We start from the raw sequence: 27,328 nt of genomic DNA on the forward strand, positions 1-27,328 counted from the left end.
TTTGATGGCTGATTACCAGCTTTTGCTGAACTGCAATCATCTGAATCAGGTGTGTTAAAGCAGGGATACCTCTAAAACATGCAGGGCGGTGTGCCTTGAGGACCAGGATTGAAAAACACTTGTCTTGAGGCACAAATGTGGGGAAAGATACAGCACAATTTCTGCTCCTTTGAAGGTCCCAATGAGTGCAGTTGCCTCCATTTGTAAATGAAAGAACTGTGGAACCACCAGGACTTTTTCTAGAGCTGGCTGGCCATCTAAACTGAGTGATAGAAGGGCCTTAGTCAAGGAGGTGATCAAGAACTCCATGGTCACTCTGTCAATGCTCTAGCGTTCCTCTGTGGAGAGAAATTAACCTTCCAGAAGGACAGCCATCTCTGGAACAATCCACCAATCAAGCCTGTATGGTAGAGTGGCCAGACGAGAGCCACTCCTTAATAGGAACATGGAAGCCCATCTGGAGTTTGCCAAAAGGCCCCTGAAGGACTCTCAGACAACGAGAAATAAAATGATCTGCTCTGATGAGACAAAGATTGAAGTCGCTAGTGTGAATGCCAGGCGTCATGTTTTGGAGGAAACAAGGCACCATTCACCACCAGGCTAGTATCATCCCTACAGTGAAGCATGGTGGTGGCAACATCAGGCTATGAGGATGTTTTTCAAAAGCATGAACTGGTAGACTAGTCAGGATAGAGCGGAAGATGAATGCATCTATTTACAGAGACAGGATGAAAACCTGCTCCAGAGCACTCTTGACCTCAGACTGGGGTGACAGTTCATTTCTCAGCAGGACAATGACCCAAAGCACACAGCCAAGATTGCAAAGGAATGGCTTCAAAACCACTTTCTGTAGCACCGCCAAGAATGGAAAAGAAGATTTTATGTCAGACTCTTGTGCAACAGAATCAAAGATGTTCCTGTGCTTTTAAGGTCCCATAGTTTTTTGAAAATCCTCCCAGCAGGCTCAGCTGATGAGGCAGATCGAGTACATCAGACTGACATGTCAGCTTCTACCATCGTCTTCATGGATTTATTTATATTTCTAACAAGCTCATGGTAACGTGACATCTTTCTACTACAAGTTATGAAACTATCCAATAATAACGTTTTAAATCCAAACCAACCCTTTAAGGCTGGTAGGGGAACCTCTAATTGTTGGGAACATTATTGATAAGAATGATACCACTGATTATAAGATAACAGTGATGACATGTAGTGTGTTGTTTTATAGATTTTAAGAATGTACATGGTAATTATTTTAAATGAAGGATTAGATGGTAATTCTATATCTGTAAACTTTAATTGACTTTAACTCAGAATATCTAAATTTGACATCCCTAACAAAAGTGTTTTGATTAAATATACTATTCACATCCAAGTATACCATTAAAAATACTTACTAGTATCCAGTGAAGTGGGTAATTTAACAGGCAGAGTTAATATATCTGCATAAACATTATATTCTTATCAGAAACTGAGCTTCCTGAAAGTCTGACCTTTTTCGGGCACTTCCATTACTGCATCCCTTTTGTCCTATAAAATCAAATGATCATTGAAAAGGCCAAATGGTTTTTTAACTTAAACCTTCACTCTGCCCTTGTTGATAGTCAATGTCCAATACCTTATAAGAAATTGAGCAGAAATAATTGCCTCTCTTTGGCAAAAACTGTAGTTTAGATTTTTTGGACAGACGTATAATTCGCTAAATACATGTTTGTTTGTTTTTCCAATTATAACAAAATCTCTTTTTTTTTGTATTCTAAATCCTTTTCATTCATTCATTTTAATCTTTGGACCTGGCATCCATCTTGTTCAGCATATATCAAAATATTGCAAGCTGTTTTTTACATATTTGGTTTAGTTCCACAGGCTAAAGGTTCTTTCTGTACCCCGTCTGCCCTGCCACTTCCTCATCTGCTTCTAAAAAATCCTACTAACAAGATTATCATCATCAGCATCACCTAACTAAAATGTACCTTTGGGTATCAGAGAACTAAAGGGGTGCATGCAGTGCCACATTTTGTCAAATTATATAATTAAAATGTCTGTAAAATGTAACTTTTGGAAGTTATTTAATAGAATAATACAAAGGAGTGAGTCATTGTGAAGTGGAAGGATACCTTTAAAAAAATCCAGCGCAACCAATTGCCCTTAGAAGTCACAAAAGTAGCAAACAGAATCCGTTTTTGTATAATTTAACCTTGGTTTAATTACAGTGGTTCTTCAAAGGCCTCTTAGGTTTGTAAATTATTAAACAAAGTGATCAGAAGGACCAAGGACAGCAGACAGGTCAGGGATAAAGTTGTGAAGTTTAGTCCAGGTTTATGTTATAAAATCCCAAGTTTGAGCATCTCAGAGCTCTGTTCAATCCACCATCTGAAAATAGAAAGAGTATGACTCAACTGTAAACATACAAAGACATGGCCATCCACCAAAACTGGCAGACCAAGCAAAAAGAGAATTAATCAAAGAAGCCAAAAAGCTCATATTAACTCTGGAGGAGCTGCAGAGATCCACAGCTCTGCTGGAAAAATCTGTTAAATTAGGGATAAAGAAATCTTTAACAAGAAGTAAGCCACTGTTGAAAGAAAGCCATTTGTTGGGCACCAACCATGCGATGAAACATGGACTGAACTGTCCACAGAGAACAACAGACTGTTTAAACTCTGAACCTATTTTAGGACAGTCCAGGAAGGAAGAATCACAGCTAGAACCCCATGACACCAGACCCAACAATGTAGTCTACCTGAAGGCCGCTATCAAAGCAACCTGGGCTTCTGCTACACCTCAGCAGCGCCACAGGGTGACCGCCTCCATGCCAAGCCGCATTGATGCTTTTAGTCATGTATAGAAATGAACATATTTTTCAGAAGTTTGACATTTTTGTTTAAAATATCATGTTTTTGATCTTATGTAATACTCAAAACACTAAATCGTGGGTTTTCAGCATGTATAATTCACATTCATCATATTTACAAGAAACAAAGGCTCAAAATATGTGATCCTTTGAATCCAAATAATATGAGTTTTACTTTCTCAAATGAATGACAACACATATTGAACATTTTCATGATATTCTATCTAACTGGAAGATGACACAGCAAACATGTGGAAAGGTCAGATGAGACCAAAATTTTATTTTTAGGTTATTTACAAAACAGACTAATAGTGCTCTTTAGATGGATGGAGCTAAATACAGGACAGTCCTGAAAAAATGAAAACATTTAAATTCTGCAAAAGCGTTGAGACTGGGTCTGAGATTCATCTTCAAGTAGTACAACCACCAGGATTGTGTTTCTGTTTCTAAACTTATTGATGTATTGCTTACACTTTGAATGAAATGAATGGCATTTACTGAAATTATGAAGGTTAAAAGCCACTGTTTTCATGGCATAGTAGACTAATAAAAATATAGAAAAAGATAAAGTCTTGGTTTGTTCCGGTTACTTACACAGGAACAGTCTGGGAATTTTGTTCAGGGTCATTATTAAAGCTGCTGATTTATTTTTGGACAACGTTCTTTTCATTTTAACAATAAAACAATATTCCTGAAAAAACCTGCAATGCGCAACACATAAGAAAATAGAACACTGGGGGGAAAGATACACTGTGTTCTTTCTTTGTGACAACAGGAGAAAATAATTGTTTTTGGCACCTTTTCCCATCCCATGTCATATCTTTTGCCAAGCTTTTTTGGTACTGAGGCAATTTGCCTTGTTTTCTTAATGTAGCTGCTTTCTGTTCGGCTTGTCTTTCAGAGATTTTTGTCAGAATCCCCCAGATATGTTTAACTAATGAGTTCTGCTGGTCAGTTTGTAATTGCTGCCTGTATTTGCTCACTTTGATATTATCCACAGTGTTTTACTGTGATCACATAATTGTTCACCTCCCGAATGCACCAATTTTTTCTTAACACTCCCTTTACAGCAGGTGAACTTGCTAACTGTTTCAGGTTGTTACTTTTCAGTGTTCAGAATATAAGCGCTTTTATATGGCCCATTTGATTATTTAAATGCCTCTGTTGGATTAAAATGAACACAATAAAAGGAAAGTTGTCATTAGCACATTAGTTTAAACACAGGGTGGTCACAGAACATTAAATTATGAGGTTAATAGAGGAATAGAAGAATTATTGTTCAAACATATGATTTCTGAGTCTCTCCTGTTGCAGTTACTCTGCGTTTGAGACTTTGGGAGAAATTGCATTCAAAAACGACCTTGAAAAACTCTATAACATCAGCTGGTCTGCTCTCTGTCTGTAATTCTTTTTACATTATCCATGCACCTTTACCTAAACATCATCTTTATGACATTATATATGTTGATTTATTTAAAAAAATAGGTTTTTACAGTTCTGTTATATGACTGTGCATTTCTGGTATGAAGCCAGGACAATATGCATATTACATGATTGATAATGAGGCATATTAAGGACTCTTAGGAACCAAAAACCAATGCAACATGATTTCTACCCTTCCTACAGCTCCGGTTTGATTTAACACAATGTGATTCCTCGCTTAGTGACTGCTGTAGATAGGTACCAGCCTAGCTGTGATCCAGCAAGGACAATATGATTCAATTTGATAAATTACCACAAAGCAAATAAAACAAACAAAAAAAAACTATTCAGCAAAACAGGATTGTGCAGTATCACAAAAATATACTTAATAATATCTAAATAGATTTTTTCTGTTAATAGATGTGGAAACCAACACATCTAAAACTCATGCTAAAGGCAGCATCTACATATATTAGGGGTTTAATGTAGCTCAAAATTTAATTTTTACTCCTCATTACTTTTACAAGCCAATATAAGTGGTAGACTTTCAAACTAAAATCAATAGTTTTCTGAATTTGTTTTAAAGAAAGAAAATGAAGATTTAATAAATACTGTAGTAGTGAAAATATGTTGTGCCCTTTAAGTGAAACTCTAAATAGTGCTCTCAAAATTTCAATTCATATCAAGTGTTGGAATTTTTGTTGTCACAGGTCCAATGTTTCTGAAAGAGTCAAGACAGTTGTACATCAAGCCATAAACTCCTAGCTGTAGCATGTTTTCCAAGAATAAATGAATGCTACCGCAGCATGGTGCATATCAGACCAGATGAATACCGGAGCAACGTGCAATTAGTCTGACAGTGAGCACCTGCTGATGATATCAAAGCAAACACTGCAGTCTCTGCAGGAATCTGCATGTAGCTTTGTCCCCTTACAACTTTGTTCATTAATACTTTAGTCATTGAAGTGTTACCAAATGTAAAAAAATAAATAAATAAATACTAATAATAATAATCGAAAACATGTAACTATACACAGAGATAAGTGTCCATGGTACTCTAAAAAGCAGGGAAACTTTAAAGCCATCAATACTGTATACAAAGGTTTTGCACACGTGCAAACACATGGTTTGTGGCATAAAATGCCGACAGATAAGGAAATCAGGTCTCCGCTGTGGCATGAACATAACCAAGATCATATACAGCGGATCTGGAAGAGATGAATGAGGGTTTGTTTTTCTGTATATCTCAGCAGGCTCTGGATGACAACTCAAGGAACAGTCAAATTAACAAGCTGAGAAAGGAGGAGGTGAGGGAGGAGAGTGATAACAAAGACCAAACAATGAGCTGAGAGAAGGAGGGAAAGTCTGGGGAAACATTACACGGCACCCAGGCAAACAGTGGAATTATATTGACTCTAAACAGCTCCTCCACTGGCAGCGTTTCCACTGGGGAGCTCTTCTGACAGCTTTTTGTATCTTACTTTTCCATTTGAAAAGGAGGTACTGTTGACACCCTTGAGAACTAAGCTTGTTTTAAAGCTCTTAAAACACCAAGGGCCTGAAAGCTAAAAGCTTCTAAACCCAAAACAGATGCGAGGCAATAGCTCTTTAAACATCTCACAAAACTGCAGACGATTTGCACGATATGTCTGTGTCTGCTGGAAACAAATGCCCAACATTTTACAAGCTCGCCAGAGCTGGGTTTGTGTTGGAGTCTATGAGGAGTCTGAACTGAGTTGGACTCAGATTCTCTTCATTGTTTTCTGATGACTATTTTTAATGCATCAGGCAGCCTTGAAACAACACTGTGGTATTGTCACATTACAAGACCTTTGGACTACAGCACATGTTAAATAGGTTCTAGGGAAGAATTAAAGACTAATGGCCCAGCTCACTTTACAGCTCTAATGGATCAATTTTCCATTCTTATGGACACTCGAGCGCATTAGAGTGCCAATCATAGACTGAACCGAAGAAAAGCAGGTAACGGAGATAATCAGCAGGAGTTCTGTTCATACAAGATATTTAGAGACCAAAATAAACTCAATTTTAGCCTGTACGAAGAAAATATCAGGGACATTTCAAGTCGTGCGGTATTAGATAATAGAAGGAAATGAAATTTATTGTAAAGTTCTAACATTTTGCCTGAAGACTAAAGGATTTTTAAATAATGTAATAAAGACAATGTTCATTTTTTGGTCAAGTTAGTAAAATAAAATGGCTCTCAAAAGTTTACAATACCTTGTTACTATTTTACTATTTAAAAAAAGAAACCATGATAAAATATTCCTAAAATGTTTTTGGATGAATTTACATTAATACTGTACTATTTACCTAAAACACCCTTAAACTAACATTTTGTTAAACCATCTTTTGGCTCAATGTATGCCTTCAGTCCTGTTTGGTTGGGGTTTTTCAGCATGTCCATCTTATGCATTTTTAAAATGTAAACTTTATTTGATCATCTTTTATTCAAAACCTAAAATACGTACTGTGTTTAAACCTAAACTGGGTATTTCTATATTGAAGAGAGATTCTTTGAAACCCAAATAGGTAGAGTTTGAATCAGGACATGAGCAATCTACACTGACTATTTATTTAAGTATTTATTTAGTGTCCTGGACAGGGCCAAAATGCAATGCCTAATTAGGTCTGCATAGAGAATCTTGAGGGCTGATCTTCCTTCCATCCTTAACTGGTGTAGACCTAGGGTCAGCTAAAGAGGCAGTTAAGATCTCTGCAGACCCCACACATCCTGGACACAAGCTGTTTAAACCTTTACTGTCAGGTCAGCACTAAAGAGAACTATTTTCAAAAACCAGCTATCACAGACAGTTTCTTCTCCTACGCTGTCTCCCTGATGAACACAATAAATACATTAGAGCCTGAGTAGTCAGCTGCTGCACTGTGAAATAAAAAAGCATATTTGCACTACCACATCTAACATGTACAAAAGCGGGTGTACTTACACACATATATATGCTGTTTTGTATATTTTATTTCCTCTAAAGTTTATATATTTATATTTAATGCCTGTGTAAAACCAAAGTCAAATTCCTTGTTTGTGCACACAATCTTGGCCAATGAAGCTGAATCTGATTCTGATAATGACATTTCAGGCATACCACATAAAGAAGCTGGATGCTTATATGGGCCAGGGCAGCTTTGCTCTACAAAAAGAGATGTATCTGGAGATGTTATTTTAATTGCTTGATTGACTTTATTAGATCAGGGTTGCATCTGGTATCAACCTGTGTTTTTATGACTTTCAACCTTTTGGATTATTTGTATGGATGCATGAGCATGAACAAGGAAGGTCCAACATCTCACACCCCTAGACCCTGTTACTGTGTTGTGTTGCTTGTGTTAGGCATGAGGGGATGGCCATGGTATTAGGAAGGCCCTAGCAGGGACCAGCTCCCCAACTATCACCACAGCGGGCCGTTGTTAGGGACCCCCTGGAGTTCCCTGGCAACAACCGAGAGGAGCCCCCAAAGGGGGTCTACCTCACCAGCAGGAGCAGTCTGGAAGATCTCAAGCTAGCTGAGTGCAGTCAGCGCCCAGCCGGACGCCAAGGACCCAGGGAACTTCCCAGACCAGCTGGGATCACATGAACCAGCAGACCTCAGTAGGTGCACTCAGCCCCTCAATCCGTCCCTGTCCAGCCACCCTAATAGAGTGACTGTCACCAAACACACATATTCTTCAAACCAGAGTAAATGATTTTTGAAATCATTTCTCTATTTGCAAAAACAAACAAAAATGTGAATGCACTGGAAAAAAACCTCCAGCAATATTAACTTCCATCTTCTCATTTACTACTGTATGAAATGTTTTAGCAAATCAAAAATTACCATCATATCTGAAATGTCTGTGGAACACATATGAACAATGAAGTGTCCTTTAACATCCTCTGGTCTCATGAGCTCTGTTACCACAGATAACCTTGATGAGGAACCAGCCATCTGATGGGATAGCCAGCATCTGTCTCTTTTACAGTGAATTACACACCATACACACTCATTCATATGCTCTCACAGCAGCTCCAGACATCTTCTGGGGTTCCACGAGGTCTTCGCACTGTGGAACTCAGGCTATTACAAGGACTAAGGATACTTGAGTGGTAATGACACATCCCTGTTGACTGGACTCAGCATAAAAACAGGAAGTGGGGACAGGACTGGGGTCAAAGAGGATATGCATCCAGGGAGGCTAATTTAAAACAGCATAAGAGAGTGAAATATACAGTCCTCTGCCTCAGGCCAGGGTAAGATATATAAGCATGTTTCAGGTCTGGACAACATTCAAGAGAAAACAATGAATCCATATTCATGTCTTTTATTAGTCGGTTACCAGTAACAAATATCACTATTTTTTACCTCATTGTATCTCAGCTTTAAAAGCCTATGTATGACAATGGTTGTAGAGGACGGGTGTGGTTTTTGCTCAGCTGTAGGAAGGTGTGCGCTATTATTTAACAAACAGTCAGTCAGTCCATCGCAGGTTGTCAAACAGTATTAGGGATAATCAGACTTGTTTTATTCAGCTAGGTCTCTACCTGAAATTATGTGTTGTATTGTGGGGAATATTTACACTTGAATGTGGGCCCTTAGTACCAACTGGGCATCATTTCAACACCACCACCTACCTGAGTATTGTTGCTGACCATGCCTGTTCTTTAATGAGCACAGTGAACCCAACCTCTGATGGATACTTCCAGCATGTCTAACTGGTTTCTTGAACATGACAATAATTCCACTCTACTCCAGTGGCCTCCACTGTCACCAGATCTCAATCAAATAGATCACCTTTGGGATGTGGAATGGGAGATTTACGTCATAGATGTGCAGTCTAATCATCTTTAGCAACAGAGCAATGCTATCATAATAAGGTAGATTAAGATCTTTGGAGGAACATTTCTGACACCTTGTGGAATCTGTGCTAAGAGTAATTAAAGCATTACTGAAGACAAAGGGGAGTTCAATCTGGTTCTAGCAAGGTGTACATAATAAAGTGGCAAGTAAGTGTAGTGTCAACATCATCATTTCTGACACTTTTGAGTTTCCATTAAAAACAATTTAAGTGCTGCTTTAAAACAAGTCACTAAATAGAAATGTGAACCAGAAACTTGAGAGAACTTTGTTTCAAAGTGCAGTCACAAGATGAAAATGGAAAGTTCTCCCCTTCAAGAATTATTTATCTCTTTTTTGGAATATTATGTCTGGGAAGATGGTTGACAAATGACTTTCCTGCATATCTGCTAAGACTGGCTCAGGCAGCTGGTGATTCAGGTCACAAACTCTTGCTATGGTAGGAGGCAATTTGCAGGAGATGTTTTCTGCCTCACTAAAGCTCCTCCAGTCTTTTACCCAGATTACTTTAGGTATTTCAGCTTCATTAAGGTATATCATCTTGATTTACCTTTTTATTCACCTTTTAAACCAGGGATTTACATATGAAAAGTTGGCTCAAAGAAAATTTTATTAAACAAAACAAATAAAATATGAAAACAAATAGATATGCACAAGTATGTACATACATGATAACTTTTCTAGAATTGAAATTTATGACACCAAACACAATTTGGTGTCTGCATTAGGAAAATAATAAGATATCCATTTCTTCTCTTCTTCCTTCTCAAGTATATAAAGAGCCACAGCAGTCTTTCACCCTTCAACATAAAGCGAGCTGATAAAAGCATTTGGTGTAAACTTGAGAAAAAAAAAAATCTTTATGTTTTAAAGCAAGAAAGCCTAAAGATTTTCAAAGTATGAAACATAAGTGAATCCTATTCAGCTGTTCCAGTCAAGTAATTTTTAAACACACATTACTGACAAACAAAAAGCATTTGGCAACACTGAAAAGGATGGAGTGAGCACTTTTACTTTCCTCCAATGTTCTGCTCCAGAGGGAAAATGGGGAAGATTTGTAAAGTAGGAATGATGGAACAAGGGTGAAACATATATAACAATTGTTTCTCCATTAGACTTCAAGAACATTTTGGCTTTATTGTAGGGAACAAACTGTGTCAGAGGGAAGAGGAAGCCAGCCACGTTTTATGCCACGGCTACAGCTTATCAGGTAAGAAAATATGTTGTTTACTGTGGTTTCTTCTTTTTTAGGTGTCCACTGTTTTGGGGATCCATTCCAACCACATGGAGAACAAAAGGAAGTGAAATGGTAAAGAACTCTGAATCCCAGAATGCACAGCTCCTATGAATTAACTTAGCACTGTGGTATAGGGCCCCCAACCACCTCCATCGACCTCTATGTTGGGCCAAACACATTACCAACTCAACTCCATCTCACTTTTAAATTGTCTGAACCAGCCCCTTATTCGGAACGTCCACTGATATCTGTGACACGTGCTTTCTGCTTTCTGATTCATACAGCCTAAGAAGGACGAGGCGCTTATACACACATTTGTATTTTTATTGATAGTACTAAAAGGTACATGTGGGACTTAGAGAAGTTGCTAAATTGCTTCTCAGTCACTATTTTCTTTGTTATTAACTGGGTCCCTAAGTCCGGATGTGACATCATTACGCCATCTGCCAGTTTGTTCGCCATCTTGGTAGTCCAACACTCCATGTAGTCCATCACTGCGATGGCTAAATAACACAATATTAAGAATCAGTTGTCTAAAAATGTTATTGATTTCTAATTTAGCAAATGATTTAGAAACATTATTTGAATAAAATGATGTTTCAAATATTAATGTTTTATTTTCCCTCATTTGCATTGTGAACTGTTTTTTTTTAGCAACTGTTGGCTAACTTCTGTCATGTTGCTACAGAAGTTTGGAGCGTTGTGGATTTGGTGGTAGATAGTGCTGTTAGTCGGGATAGTTTACTGTATCCTGTTGACTCTAACTGAGAAAGTACTTCAATCTGCCGTAGAACTAAGAGGCATGCCCATTTACAAACCCGCTATCAAAATAAAAGCATAACTCAATGACGGACTGTTTTCACAATCTAACCAGGGGAAAATATTACAAGAACTTCATCGTCAAGTTTATTGCCTGTCTGATGTGTCAGATAGGCAATAAACTAACATTTGTCAACTAAAAAAAACTGTCCATAAACAACTATAACAAAATAACATCAATTAAAATCTCTTTAAATGTACTTAAAAAAAAACTTTGATCACTTACCAAAGGAAGGATTTCCTCCAGGATTTAAAGTTACTCTGAAAGCTTCATGCCAAATCTGTCGGCCAGGCGGAGCATCACAGGGATCAATGTAGAGAAGAACGCCTCGAAATCCAAAGTCAGATAACAGCGACAGCTGAGTGGAAAACACAGACAAATAAAATTAAAGTAATTCTCCCAACAAAACATAAATGAAAATAATACAATTATTGCAAGTCCTGTTCAACACTCAATAAGCATTTGCAAACTGTGGACACTAATTATTAGAGCTTTGTAGGTAAATGGACTGAGCTTATATAGCACCTTTACAGTCATACTGACCGCTCAAAGTGCTTTACACTCGAGCCACATTCACCTAGACGCACTCATTCATACACCAATAAGCAGATTGGTAGGTTCTGTGCATTGCCCAGGAGCACATCAATGGGGCAGGAAGAATCAAACCCACAACCATTGGGTTATAGACGACCACTTTTCTCACTGAGCCACAGTCGCCTATTAATTCTTACCCATTCTTGCTTGATAAACAACTTCAGTTGCTTACATATAAAGGGGTTGGACAATAAAGCTGAAACACCTGGTTTTAGACCACAATAATTTATTAGTATGGTGTAGGGCCTCCTTTTGTGGCCAATACAGTGTCAATTCGTCTTGGTAATGACATATACAAGTCCTGCACAGTGGTCAGAGGGATTTTAAGCCATTCTACTTGCAGGATAGTGGCCAGGTCATTACGTGATACTGGTGGAGGAAAACGTTTCCTGACTCGTTCCTCCAAAACACCCCAAAGTGGCTCAATAATATTTAGATCTGGTGACTGTGCAGGCCATGGGAGATGTTCAACTTCACTTTCATGTTCATCAAACCAATCTTTCACCAGTCTTGCTGTGTGTATTGGTGCATTGTCATCCTGATACACGGCACCGCCTTCAGGATACAATGTTTGAACCATTGGATGCACATGGTCCTCAAGAATGGTTCGGTAGTCCTTGGCAGTGACGCGCCCATCTAGCACAAGTATTGGGCCAAGGGAATGCCATGATATGGCAGCCCAAACCATCACTGATCCACCCCCATGCTTCACTCTGGGCATGCAACAGTCTGGGAGGTACGCTTCTTTGGGGCTTCTCCACACCGTAACTCTCCTGGATGTGGGGAAAACAGTAAAGGTGGACTCATCAGAGAACAATACATGTTTCACATTGTCCACAGCCCAAGATTTGCGCTCCTTGCACCATTGAAACCGACGTTTGGCATTGGCATGAGAGACCAAAGTTTTGGCTATAGCAGCCCGGCCGTGTATATTGACCCTGTGGAGCTCCCGACGGACAGTTCTGGTGGAAACAGGAGAGTTGAGGTGCACATTTAATTCTGCCGTGATTTGGGCAGCCGTGGTCCTCTTTTGAACTCTGGTATGTCACCCATAATGTTGTGTGCATTTCAATATTGAGAGCAAAACTGTCCTCTTACCTTGCTAATTGAACCTTCACACTCTGATCTTACTGGTGCAATGTGCAATCAATGAAGACTGGCTACCAGGCTGGTCCAATTTAGCCAAGAAACCTCCCACACTAAAATGACAGGTGTTTCAGTTTCATCGTCCAACCCCTGTTGTTGTTAGTGCTGCATATAAAAGCAATGGACTGATGTATATAAATATATATATATATATATATATATATATATATATATATATATATATATATACCATTCCACCACATCCCAAAGGTGCTCTATTGGATTGAGATCTGATGACTGTGGAGGCCATTTGAGTCCAGTGAACTCATCGTCATGTTCAAGAAACCAGTTTGAGATTATTCATTCTTTATGACATGGCGCGTTATCCTGCTGGAAGTAACTATTAGAAGATGGGTACACTGTGGTCATAAAGGGATGGACATGGTCAGCAACAATACTCAGATCGGCTGTGGCATTGACACGATGCTCAATCGGTACTAAGGGGCCCAAAGTGTGCCAAGAAAATATCCCCCACACCATTACACCACCACCACCAGCCGGAACCGTTGATACAAGACAGGATGGATCCATGCTTTCATGTTGTTGACGCCAAATTCTGACCCTACCATCCGAATGTCGCAGCAGAAATCGAGACTCGTCAGACCAGGCAACGTTTTTCCAATCTTCTCTTGTCCAATTTTGGTGACCTTGTGTGAATTGTAGCCTCAGTTTCCTGTTCTTAGCAGACAGGAGTGGCACCCGGTGTGGTCTCCTGCTGCTGTTGCCCATCAGCCCCAAAGTTCGACGTGTTGTGCATTCAGAGATGCTCTTCTGCATGCCTTGATTGTGACGAGTGGTTATTTGAGTTACTGTTGCCTTACTATCAGCTCGAACCAGTCTGGCCATTCTCCTCTGACCTTTGGCATCAACAAAGCATTTGCTCCCACACAACAGCTGGTCACTGGATATTTTCTCTTTTTCGGACCATTCTCTGTAAACCCTAGAGATGGTATTGCGTGAAAATCACAGTAGATCAGCAGTTTCTGAAATACTCATACCAGCCTGTCTGGCACCAACAACCATGCTATGTTCAAAGTCACTTAAATAACCTTTCTTCCCCATTCTGATGCTCGGTGTGAACTGCAGCAGATCGTTTTGACCATGTCTACATGCCTAAATGCATTGAGTTGCTGCCATGTGATTGGCTGATTAGAAATTTGCGTTACAAGCAGTTGGACAGGTGTACCTAATAAAGTGGCCGGTGAGTGTATATAAATATATCCTCAAATCAAAATGATATTGGAAAACTTTTACAAGGTGAAGTGGGAAAATATTGTCTAGACTCCTACCAAAGAAGGCTGAATGCATAAATTAAATGACAAGGTGGTTCAGCAAAGTGTGGACATTAGTGTGGACAAAGTTATGCAACAAGGTTATTTCAACTTTTTTTTATCCTTTAGAATTTTGATTTTAACAAATCTGTCTCAGGTGAATTGTACAAGATCAATGTCACATTAACACTTTTTTATGTGACAAAATGTGGCATGTGTAGTATGTAGACTTTTTTATAATCTCTGTACTTGTGTTAATCAAACAGTTGCATGTTGGTTATTGCTGGCTACAACATACTAGCGTGGAATTACTCTGTATGGCAGAAGTGACTAAAGGTGACCAAAAGGCTCTATGCAAAGAAATTCCAATTCTGGGATAGTTAACATTTTTGTTGCTGCATTATTTTTGTCACATATTCATTAGTTGCATCCTAAACATCTGGATGTTTTGTACTGTTCGAGTTTGTTGGTGTGCCTCCTTGTGGAAATCTCCAGAAAGCAACATTAGAACATAATGTAAATGTTTTAGAGGTGGTTACCTATTTACCAGCAGGTTTCAAAACCAAGTAAACAGCGTTGCCTTCATTACCACATAAAGCATAGTTATTATCACTAAATTAATGTCTTACATTATTACTGAATGCATTTTCTGATCATATGAATGATTTTTAGATGCTTGATTATGATGGAGTTCACTTCGCTAACAGCAGGGATACATATGAAGAATGTTTTTAGGTGAGAGAAAATATTTTGTTTGTCACCGAACAGAGTTGTATTTCACAGCTGTTATTGAGAGATGTGTCCTTGTTGTTGTTTTGGGGCGTAGATAACAATTTTATTGAATATGTGACACCAACCATGGTCATTCTGCACACCAGCAGGCTTCAAAACCATTGTCACAACTCTGTTCTTCACTAAAATACCAGGGTGCACACTGAACACATAGAGAAGAAAAACAACATCAGATACTTAGAAGAAAAAAACCGAGGCAAATATTTTATACATTTATGTAATGTAAATGTGTATGAAAAAAATATCAGTTTTTTTTTTATAACACAGATAATTAACAGATTTATTTGCATTCATATCTAAACTACACATAGTGAGATTTGCTAAATTTAACTTTGTAATGCAAACCAATAATTTTTTATTTTAACCATACCTGTGCTGTTCATGCACTTTGGTAATTACCCACAGTTATCATACCAATAGTTAAACATGCTGCCTGCTCTGATGAGATGGTAAAGACAGAATATGGAGTAAAAAACAGGGAAACATCCTGATTTGTATCAACAGTACTGCTGTTGCTGTTGGTTTTGCTTGCCCCAATAAAGTTGCTGTCTTCTCAGCCCTTCTTCAGATTTTTACATAAGGGCATGATTATAGTCTGTCCTTGCATTGATTGCCCATGTGGTGTGCTCATCAGCATAGAGTCCCATCGCAGTCTGCATGGATTAAATGACAAACTATATGTGGAAAAATGATCACAGTCACACGTTTTATCACAAAAACCTGCCATTTTAACAAGGATGTGTCTAATTTTAAGATTTTCCATTTGTGCAAGTGTTTGTTGTATTAATCTAATAGTATTTCAGTTGAAGAGTTAGTGAACCACTGACAGCTACATCTGAAATATCTTGAGTCAATCTTACTCTTACAAATGATTAAAAAGAGAACATGTAAAAGAACGTATCATCTTTCAGTGCATCTTGATTTGGGTTTTATTAGCAAACATAATTTCATTCCAAAAGACAGAAACAATAAAATGTTAAGAATTAAAGCTATCTAACAGGCTGAAACATTAGATTCATAAAAAAATATGCTTAAATGGGACAATGTGGATATTGCTAATAACTCTGAAATTAATATAACCAAATGGGATGTAACCATGAAGATAAACAGAAGCATCTTGTTTTTGTCAAGTATGGCTCTTGCTGGCTGTGTAACATTGGGCCCGCAGTCACCGTCACACACTCATTAGTGAGAGTTCAAGGCTCATCAATCATTTTTTCCCCACTTGTATGTAAAGGGCAATAATTTCTCTCAGCCAGTGGCACGCAGCACCATTAGAAGGAACACATGACCAAATTTGTCAAAAACTACGAGGAGATGAACAAATGGGTCAACAGCTTCTTGCTGGATGATTACATGTTCTAGAAGTTTCAGTGTAACGTGATGAATTGTAAAAAGGTCAGACTGTGTAAATGCAAATAATCAATCTTAACCTCCATTGTCACAATTCTTTTTGCTTTTTTGATTACCTCCAACTGTTCCTGGGTAGTAGGCTGTCTCTTTCAGAAGCCTCCTACAAAAGATAAGGGTGACTAATCTTTTGTATCATGTGGCAGAGTAATTTAAGATTTCAGATGTATTTCTCAGTCCCACAGTTTACACCTGTATGAAAGGATTAAGATAATTCAATCTACTGCAAGTAATTCTAATTTGTTTTGCAATAAAACCTTTAATTATCCATTAGTAGACATTTCTGTCACCAAATATTGTCAACTTCATCTTAGGGTTTGTATCCAGGTTAGCATAATTAAATTACTTTTGACTGAAAAGAACATGAAGAACAATTTATGAGCAATTAACATGCAAGTAGACGTTTACGTTTTAATTAGCTGGATTGGAATTCATATTTTCCTTGTCATATCCTAATTGATGGCAAAACTGCTTTGAGCAGAGTTTGGAACACATCCAAGCAGAAATAGGTCTAATCAGTCAGTGCACTGCTAATGTCATTTCTTAGCATGCCAAAGAAATCCTGCTAAGGAGATGGAGATACAGGATACAGTACTTTTATAGAAAAAATAGCATAACAAAATTAGATGCATGACAAACCATACAAATTAGCTAGGTTATTTCCTCAATCAACCATCAACCTCTTCATTAGATGGGAAACATTTCCAAGGTTTTACTAAGTTATGTCTAAGGATCAAAGGATGCTAATTCTCAGTGTGGGCAAATCTGTTCTTTGTTGTTGAAGGATTTCCAACATTGAAGTGTCAGTTATCTCAGCGGTCAACCTTAAGCCATTTATGTGAAGCTCTTATCAGCAGAATCCTGCAGTAGTTTGATTTGTTCTTACTTTATATAATAAAGGCGCTTGGCCAAGCTTGACCACAGCAATCTGGTTTGTGAGGTTCAGGGAATCTTTGGCTCTTCTCAGGTCTTCCACACTGGCATACTGGACATCCACCACCTCTCCCTGGAGAAAAAAACATCAGAGCAGACTCTTAGAGAAAGGGTTTTCCTAAATTCCTTTTCAAAAAACAGTTCAATCAATGTTCATCTTCAACAATCAATGGGTGTTTTTGGGTCAATATGATACCTAGATGGAACTTGATGTTGAGGTTTTTAATCTGCATAAATTAGCAGAGAGCTAAGTGGTTTGCCAAGAATCTGTATGACAAAATAATTTAAAAAACAAAAGCACAAAGTCTCTGTACAGTGTGTGACCAAACGTTTTGCCATTAAATGTTGACTAGTATTGCTTCCATCAAAATAGGCATGAACTATTCTTGAACTACTGTTAGGGCCTTCCAGGTGTCCAGAGAAGCAAAGTGTAAACCCAGGAATGGGGAAATATAAAATATGTAAAATGTAAAATATAAAATTTTCAGTTATTTGGTAAATAAATAAAACAAGAAAATTATTCTTCTGCATTACATAAAGTGCTTTAATGTGCCCTGTCTGAGTGATTTGTTGAACATCGACATTTACACTAATGTGTTTTCTGGTCTAGGCAGGGAGGGGGCAGTCTTAAATGCAAAAGAGGTTGTCTCATCTGTAAGTTTGTTTGGTAAAGAAAAGGAGATAAACTCACTGAGAGCTGTTGAAAATTATGACCCATAGCTGTTATTTATTAGGCAAAGACAATATCTAATTTCCTCTTGTGAATATGTGGAAGTAGGTTCTCAGGTCAGATAAGACAAAACTGAACATTTTGGCCTATAAGCAAAACACAATGCTTGGTAGTGAACTAACACTACACACCACTCTGACAATGACAACAATATTTTGAAAAACGCCGGTGCCAGACTCATGGTGTGGGACTCATTTGTGTTTCTTCAGCAGGGCCAGGAAAGCTGGTCAGAGTTGCTTAGAAGATGGCTGGAGCTAAATATAGGCCAGTCCAGAAAGAAAACTAATTGGAGATCTTGAAGGAACTCAGATTGCAGTTGTAATTCACCTTCAAGTGAGACAACTGTTGTAGCTATGCTTCACCAGTTCTACGTTAACATGGCAGAATACTTTCCCACCAGTCAGTATGACACCACCAGCTGCTTTTACTCCTTTTGATTCTGAGTTCATGGTCTTTTAACAATAAAAACACAGACAACTCTTACAGCAAGATAGTTGATCTGTGTGAGCCTGTGACTCGCTTCTGGAGACATCTCAATCTAAATATGATGAATATTTTTTATGTGTTCTCTGTTCTTTGGATTTTTGATTTTTTTAACCACTATTCTGGCTTTCTACTATAATAATGGAACTAGGATTTGATAAATTAATTCTGAAAATGAATTCTGAAAAAGGTGAGGTAAATATTTATATTTAATGGCTGTTTTATTTTAAAACCGGATGGAAAATGCAGTGAAAGCAGCCCACTTAACAAGTTATTACAGATCTTAATTTTAATTGCACAGGGTCTTAAAGTTTATTCGCCCTGTAGTCACCTGGTGACTTATTGCTCCCCTATTTAAACCAAAGGTTTTAACCAAATGATATATAGCTTTATTGCTTCCCACATATGAAAACTCAGGAAATCAAGTCTACAATTCAATAACACATTTGGTTTGTTTTTACATTTGAGCTCAGGCTGAAGCATCTGGGTTGGTGGTACTCCCAGGCCACTTTATTAGGTACACCATACTAGTATCAGGTTGCACCCCCTTTTTCCTACAGAACTACCTCAATTCTTCGTGTCATAAATTCCACAAAGTCTCCTCACAGATTTTATTCCACTTTTAAATGATACCATTGCACAGTTGCTGTGGATTTGTTAGCTGCTGATGTTAATCTCCCATTTTACCATGTTCAAAAGTGGCTTTTTGTGATTGACACCTGGTGACCAACTCGAGAAAGTTTAGTTTATTGTAATGTTCAAGGAATCATTTTGAGATGATTTGACCTTTGTGACATGCTGCATTATCTTGCTGGAAGTAGCCATGAAAAGATGAGGATACTCTAGTCATAAAGGGAAGCACATGGTAAGTTACAATCCCCAGGTATGCTGTGATCTACAAGATATGTGGAAAGAAAAAAAGAAAATATCCCCCACACCATTACACCACCAGCAGCAGCAGCAACTTGAACTGCTGATTAACAGCACTATGGATCAATTCCTGACCACGTTGCTGAAACTGGACCAGGTCCAATTTGCTGTTTGCCATTTTTGTTGAGCCTCTGTGTAGATAACTAAATGCATTGAGTTCATGCAATATGATTAGCTAATTTGCTGTTTTTCATAACTAGCAATACAAACAAGAGTAACTAACTAGTTAGTGTACATCTGTTGAAACTTCAAGAGAAATGGTTGGTTTTGTTTTCATAGAGTCCTTTTTCAAAAAGTTGTATATAATCATGTTTGATTTAAAGCAAACTGATATTTTCTGTGGGCATCAGTGCATCTGTTTGTGTGTATCGTGTATCTTTGTGAGTGTTTTCATGTTCCACATCAGGGTGACCCAGAAGTTGTTCAGGAAAGTCAAAGTGTTACTTTTTGGGGTCTTATTCATACCTCTCCTACTCCCCACACCCTCACTTTAAGACTCCCTCACCGCATCACCTGGGCCTGATTCATTTTTCATGTGGCCTGCGGGCGAGTGTAACACAACGCTGCAGCGGGAAGAAAGCAAGCAAGTGGTAAAGAGTGACTGTGCCAATTAGTCAAAGAGAAAAAGGAGTGAAAGAGAGAGAGAGCACATCGTTTTGCATCAGGGGAGTTCAGGAGAACAGATAGAGATATTTATCACTGCTGCCTGCATTTGCATCATAAAAGTCTTTCCATTTAACTTGCAGGCTGGGAAACAGTACAAGGCACAGTCAAATGTAATACGGAATAATCTCTCTGTTCACTGAGATGGTTCTGCGTGAACTGGATCACTCTCTCCCTCCTCCTGGCTTTCATTCTTCTGTTTCATCTTAGCAAGGTAATGAAATTAACGATGGAAGTGACAGCTCTGGCTTAAGCAGTTCGCATCATTCTACATAGATTTTTCATTTTTCCACTCTTAAGTATGCGTGTCCTTCACACTAGATCCGGAAATTAGGACAAACAGATAAGTATGTTCATGAATGGTGTCCAATTATTTAAACTGGTCTCATCCCATAATTTATAACCACTTCCTTTCTAAACCATGACCACATTAAAGCCTTACAAAAGCACATTTCACAGAGAACAACTGCAACTCGCATTAAAATTCAACCTTAACTGTATGCAGAGGTGTGAAAAAGTATTTTTTTTCTGTAGATTGACAGTGTTATCCTTGACAGTGTTGCCTAATCAGTAATTGAAACAAAAGAGGAAAGACAAACCAAAGGTAAAATTAAGCACAAACACAAACTTAAATGTACTTTAGATTAATTTTAAGTGATAGACCAACACAAAGTAATGCAACATTTTATCATTTTCTGTCAAATTAAAACAATGTTTACTCCCTTGTGGGTATCTGTGTAGACAGGTCAGATATATGTTAGGATTACTTGGAGTGTATGTACCTGACTGTTGTGAAGTGCCTTGAGACAACATGTGTTGTGAATTGGTGCTATATAAATAAAACTGAATTGAATTGAATTGAATTGAATATATTGACCAGTTTTAAACAGAGATGTGGTGTGGTCCATATCTCCCATTCTGGGTTGTGTAGGATGTAATGAAACTCATGACATAAACACTGTCTACTCTGACCTTACTCTGACCTACTCTGACCTTTCTGATGGTGGTTAAAAAAAAGAAAAAAAAAACAAAAAACATTTTGTGATCCATTATCAGAGAGATGAATTTAAACAACAGGACATATAACTTTGCGATTCAACATCATTATATATTTTTATAAAACTTTTTTACACAATTGGTCCTGTCTAAATTTCATCTAAATAAAGATAGAGGTGAGGCTTTGTTAGGCCATTTGATCAACCTCAACCACCTTTTAGTCACAGGTAGATGTAGATAGAAGACTTTAGAGTGACACAAAAGGACAAAAACTTGCAACTACTTACATTTGTATTTGAAATTGCATTAAAAAATTGCTGTCTGCCCTTAAAAACATAAATGCAGTTACCCAGTATAAACTTAATTACCCTTTGGAATAAACAAAACCATAAGACCATTGGTGAAATGTTGTAAAGCTGTAATGAGATATGTATTATTAGGTAGTGTGGGCTCATTGTATGTGAGGACTAATTTGCATGTGTGTGGGTGTTGTAAGAGATTTGGAAGAAAAAGACTGTGGCAAGTACCATAAATGTGTCATGCTTACAGAATATAAAGGTAACCGGGTGAAGAAAAAGTAAAGCTTGGGGGATGCAGAGGAGCAGCCATGGCTCTGTAGTAACATGGTCCTCCACCTTTTAGCTCAGCTGAACTGTCTGTTTTATCCTGTTTACCTAACAGAGTAACATGGCATAACTAACAAAAGACACACATCTATGTGAACATCCTGACTTACAGTATGTTTGCCTTGTAAAAGGAATATACAGCAGACTTTCTAAGTTAGGTGAGACTGATTAAAGATTAGATCTGCAACACATCTCTTGCTTCACCATCCTGCAGTTTCCCAATGCAACATTGTTGATATTTTTGTTTCTCCCCAGACCTGTGTTCTCTGTTTCTGGACTCTTGTTTTGCATAAAATTAGTTAGTGTTGTGAAGAAGATCTTTAATCTAACTCACTACCTCTACCTGTGATCTCTGTGTCTCTGGTCTTTATTCACCAGTAACAGTAACAACCAGATGCCTCGCTAAAGAAGGAACTGATAGAGAATACAGGTTTTCCTTTTTTGTGCAGCTAGCTGTGAATCAGGTGGAAGCTGAAAGGGCAATCCCATTTTTTTCTTTTGATCCAGACAGCAGGAGGCCAAATATAGCTTCATGTAAAGGGTAGCACTTCATACATTATATCTCGACACTTAATAAGTTCCCCAACTCCCAAATACATCTAATTCTCAGGCTGTACCACTGGAGATGTCAGCCATTGCCCAGGTATACCTCACTGACAGTTGGGGGTGTAATTCTGTTTTTAAAAAAAATCTCTGGTAAGGTTAATGAGGAGTGAAACAGTCTGAAGTCTGCCTGCCCTAACCTGTTCAACTGGCTCAGTTAGTATGGCAGCACTGATGTCTTTCCTTCCATACCTTTGCTTACACTGTTATTTTGGCCTATCTCATTCTTTGCATTTTTTACCCTCTAAATAATAATTTTCTAACTTAATCAAAGTTTGACAATATTTTTTTTCTTATTTTCTTTTACAAATTGATTCTTCAACATTCTGTTTAACAACCTAAATGCAGACATGCCCATTTCTTATAGTGAGGCTGTTTTTTTAGCAACCTTTATAATTTTTTTACCATGATAAAAAAATTAAAAAAACATTAACTCTGCTTGGAAGATTTTCAGGATTAAAACAATTAAATTCTAAGTATACAGTTATTTTTTTTAAAATACCTCCACAGCGAGTGGATGGTCCAACTACAGGTCCTTCTCAAAATATTAGCATATTGTGATAAAGTTCATAATTTTCCATAATGTCATGATGAAAATTTAACATTCATATATTTTAGATTCATTGCACACTAACTGAAATATTTCAGGTCTTTTATTGTCTTAATACGGATGATTGTGGCATACAGCTCATGAAAACCCAAAATTCCTATCTCACAAAATTAGCATATTATTAAAAGGGTCTGTAAACGAGCTATGAACCTAATCATCTGAATCAACGAGTTAACTCTAAACACCTGCAAAAGATTCCTGAGGCCTTTAAAACTCCCAGCCTGGTTCATCACTCAAAACCCCAATCATGGGTAAGACTGCAGACCTGACTGCTGTCCAGAAGGCCACTATTGACACCCTCAAGCAAGAGGGTAAGACACAGAAAGACATTTCTGAATGAATAGGCTGTTCCCAGAGTGCTGTATCAAGGCACCTCAGTGGGAAGTCTGTGGGAAGGAAAAAGTGTGGCAGAAAACGCTGCACAACGAGAAGAGGTGACCGGACCCTGAGGAAGATTGTGGAGAAGGGCCGATTCCAGACCTTGGGGGACCTGCGGAAGCAGTGGACTGAGTCTGGAGTAGAAACATCCAGAGCCACCGTGCACAGGCGTGTGCAGGAAATGGGCTACAGGTGCCGCATTCCCCAGGTCAAGCCACTTTTGAACCAGAAACAGCGGCAGAAGCGCCTGACTTGGGCTACAGAGAAGCAGCACTGGACTGTTGCTCAGTGGTCCAAAGTACTTTTTTCGGATGAAAGCAAATTCTGCATGTCATTCGGAAATCAAGATGCCAGAGTCTGGAGGAAGACTGGGGAGAAGGAAATGCCAAAATGCCAGAAGTCCAGTGTCAAGTACCCACAGTCAGTGATGGTCTGGGTTGCCGTGTCAGCTGCTGGTGTTGGTCCACTGTGTTTTATCAAGGGCAGGGTCAATGCAGCTAGCTATCAGGAGATTTTGGAGCACTTCATGCTTCCATCTGCTGAAAAGCTTTATGGAGATGAAGGTTTCATTTTTCAGCACGACCTGGCACCTGCTCACAGTGCCAAAACCACTGGTAAAGGGTTTACTGACCATGGTATCACTGTGCTCAATTGGCCTGCCAACTCTCCTGACCTGAATCCCATAGAGAATCTGTGGGATATTGTGAAGAGAACGTTGAGAGACTCAAGACCCAACACTCTGGATGAGCTAAAGGCCGCTATCGAAGCATCCTGGGCCTCCATAAGACCTCATCAGTGCCACAGGCTGATTGCCTCCATGCCACGCCACATTGAAGCAGTCATTTCTGCCAAAGGATTCCCGACCAAGTATTGAGTGCATAACTGTAAATGATTATTTGAAGGTTGACGTTTTTTGTATTAAAAACACTTTTCTTTTATTGGTCGGATGAAATATGCTAATTTTGTGAGATAGGAATTTTGGGTTTTCATGAGCTGTATGCCAAAATCATCCGTATTAAGATAATAAAAGACCTGAAATATAGTTAGTGTGCAATGAATCTAAAATATATGAATGTTAAATTTTCATCATTACATTATGGAAAATAATGAACTTTATCACAATATGCTAATATTTTGAGAAGGACCTGTATTGTTTATGCTGCTTATCTTTGCAGAGTGAGGGGCTGGTGCCAATCTCCAGCAAGTGAGAGGCAGGGTACACTTTGGACAGTCCGCCAGCCCATACCAGGGCAAGATCAGACAAACAATCATATATGCAAACACTTAATCCCAAGGGCATATAAGAGCGACCAATACATCTGACATGCATATTTTTGGACTTGTTGAGAGCTTGAAAAATCCATACTGAAAGAGCAAAGGAGGTGTCCAAAATGTTTCTCCAATGTTTGACCACACCGTTTTTACAGGAGACACAGAGATATAAAAAGTTATACACATTACAACACATTCAAAACATGGAGACTGCATGTGGAAGAAAAAGGACTCATGATTTGTTTTTACAAGATAAAAAAAAATGTATGAAATCTGCAACAGATAGCATTCAGCATGTAGACCTTTCTTTTTCTCATCTGACCAGAGAACCTTCTTCTACATGTTTGCTGTCTCACCTACATGGATCTTGTCAAATTGCAAAGGGGACTTATTTTACCTTTCTTTCAAACAATGGCTGTCTTCTTACCCCAGATACATTCACAACAGATATATTTATACTAGAATAAAATGGTGGACTGTTTTTAACAAGTTAGTAACCTCTGTAGGTAACTGGTTGCTCTGAAGTTTGTTTATAGGTGTCAAATGCATGTTGATGTTCAGGTTTAACATAGTAAATAACTCAATTAGAGGGCAATGACTGAAAGGATTAAAAAGCCTAAAACAAGGAGTCAATATTTAAAGGACAAATTTACACAAAATAATCTCTGAATAAATATTCTGAAGCATGTATTCACATATGCAGTGGATTGCGACAGGGATCCATCCGAAACACAGAGAACCAGAAGAGAAAAAAAGGGTGAAGGGTGCAGACAGAGAAATGACAAAAGACACAATTTTCTAAGCTGTGTTGCATTACTAAGCAGATTTTCCCTGCAGTTTATATTCTTGAAAGGCTTAAAAGTGAACATTTCCACAGCATCTGTGAACTTCATGACTCATGACCTTTACCTAAGCCTTTACTCTTAGGTAAAGGCTTAGGTAAATTTAACATTCATATATTTTAGATGCATTGCACACTAACTGAAATATTTCAGGTCTTTTATTGTCTTAATACGGATGATTGTGGCATACAGCTCATGAAAACCCAAAATTCCTATCTCACAAAATTAGCATATTTCATCCGACCAATAAAAAAAAGTGTTTTAAAATAATGAACTTTATCCCAATATGGTAATATTTTGAGAAGAACCTGTAGTTACAAGAGACATGGTTTTTAATATAAGAGATGAGATGTGTCTTCAAAGAAGAAAAATCACATACAAATGCTGCTGCATGTGAAGGAGCTTCTACTCCATTTGAACCTAAAATCGATGAATAATTAACGATGGCAGTTGTGCTTAATCTCAAAACATAAACAGTAAAAAATATTTTAACTTTGATGAGGGTGTTATACTCTCTCTATTCGCAGAATCTATGAAAGATAAAATCCATGCTTCAATTCTTTTCCAGAAGGCTAGCTGGTTTTATCTACTGTATATATTTGAATGCAAACTCTGCAAAACACTGTGATATTCAGCATGGGTAACTGGCTTTAAGTGTTGTGTTTGCAGAAAAAAATATAACTCCTGTCATGCAATTTAAAGTTTCCATTACTGTTTTTTCCTTACTGGTACCTACTTTTGTGGTCCCTTCTCCTGAGTAGGTCTGACCGGGGCTGAGTTAATACTACATGTGACGTATACAGACTGCTGTTCACTGATAACAAAATCCTAAACCAGCTGTTCAGACACACAAACATTTCCCCAAAACTCACAAAACAATACCATCATGAAACAGAGTGTTTGGTTCAGAAATGTATTGACGGTTCTTAAGTGAACCACCATGTTTCAGTAAATATTATTTAATAAAAATATCTATCTACCTACCTACCTACCTACCTACCTACCTACCTACCTACCTACCTACCTACCTACCTACCTACCTACCTACCTACCTACCCACCCACCCATCCATCCATCCATCCATCCATCCATCCATCCATCCATCCATCCATCCATCCATCCATCGTTTAGACCCAGCAAACTGCTACTTTATTCAAGGCAATTAGTCGAATGAAGTTAGGAAATAGTCTCATGATTGATGACTGTGACCCTCCTTTTGGTTCGACTTCCACAAGAGGACAGCTGGATGGATCAAGCAGCAGAGAAAGGAGAATGAAAGGCGGGGGGAGTGACGAGTAAGAGGAAAAACTTGGTATTCAGAGAATGCTACAACTTTTCATCTGCCCTCAGGCCGAGCGGGGGGGGCTCAAGGGAATAACAAGCTTCTCCTTCAACCCCTTTTTCTGTTCCCGGGATACAGAGAAGTAAAATCCTCTAAAAATAGTGTGACGGCATTTCTTTGTATGTGTGTGTCTGATGCCTAATGCAGGCGGACTACATGCATAATGACTTACATTAACCTTCACACTCTGGAAGACTGGTGGAAAAGATTAACCACACATCTAGTATGACTCAAATGCCATCTTTTAAAGGATTTTCCATATTTTGGACTTGTTTGGTGCCACTTCACTTGCAAAATCAGTTCTTATCTTTGTTATTATGTGTAAACTACCCATTGGTTGGGACCAGAAGAACCTACTTTTTCTTTAGTTTTGAATTAAACCTGCCTGACCTTGGCTTATTTCGATCAAGTTAATACATATGATCATTTAAATTTATAATTTGCTGTATTATACTGGACAAATATTCTCAGTAGATTTTTTTTTTTTATAATGAAATGTA

The 27,328-nt window shown here is 38.2% G+C and overlaps 1 protein-coding gene across 1 annotated transcript in view; it reads right to left on the reverse strand.

The window, feature by feature from the left end:
• LOC124873382 (inactive N-acetylated-alpha-linked acidic dipeptidase-like protein 2) overlaps positions 1–27,328 on the reverse strand; it is a 677,436-nt gene that overhangs the window by 326,301 nt on the left and 323,807 nt on the right. The window contains exons 7-8 of the mRNA XM_047373999.1: positions 17,307–17,426; positions 11,433–11,565 (exon numbers count right to left, since the gene is read on the reverse strand). Of these exons, the coding sequence (XP_047229955.1) occupies positions 11,433–11,565; positions 17,307–17,426 (253 nt within the window). The remainder of the gene's footprint in view (positions 1–11,432; positions 11,566–17,306; positions 17,427–27,328) is intronic.

The sequence above is a fragment of the Girardinichthys multiradiatus genome, chromosome 9 (assembly GCF_021462225.1).
Source record: "Girardinichthys multiradiatus isolate DD_20200921_A chromosome 9, DD_fGirMul_XY1, whole genome shotgun sequence".
NCBI lineage: Eukaryota > Metazoa > Chordata > Actinopteri > Cyprinodontiformes > Goodeidae > Girardinichthys > Girardinichthys multiradiatus.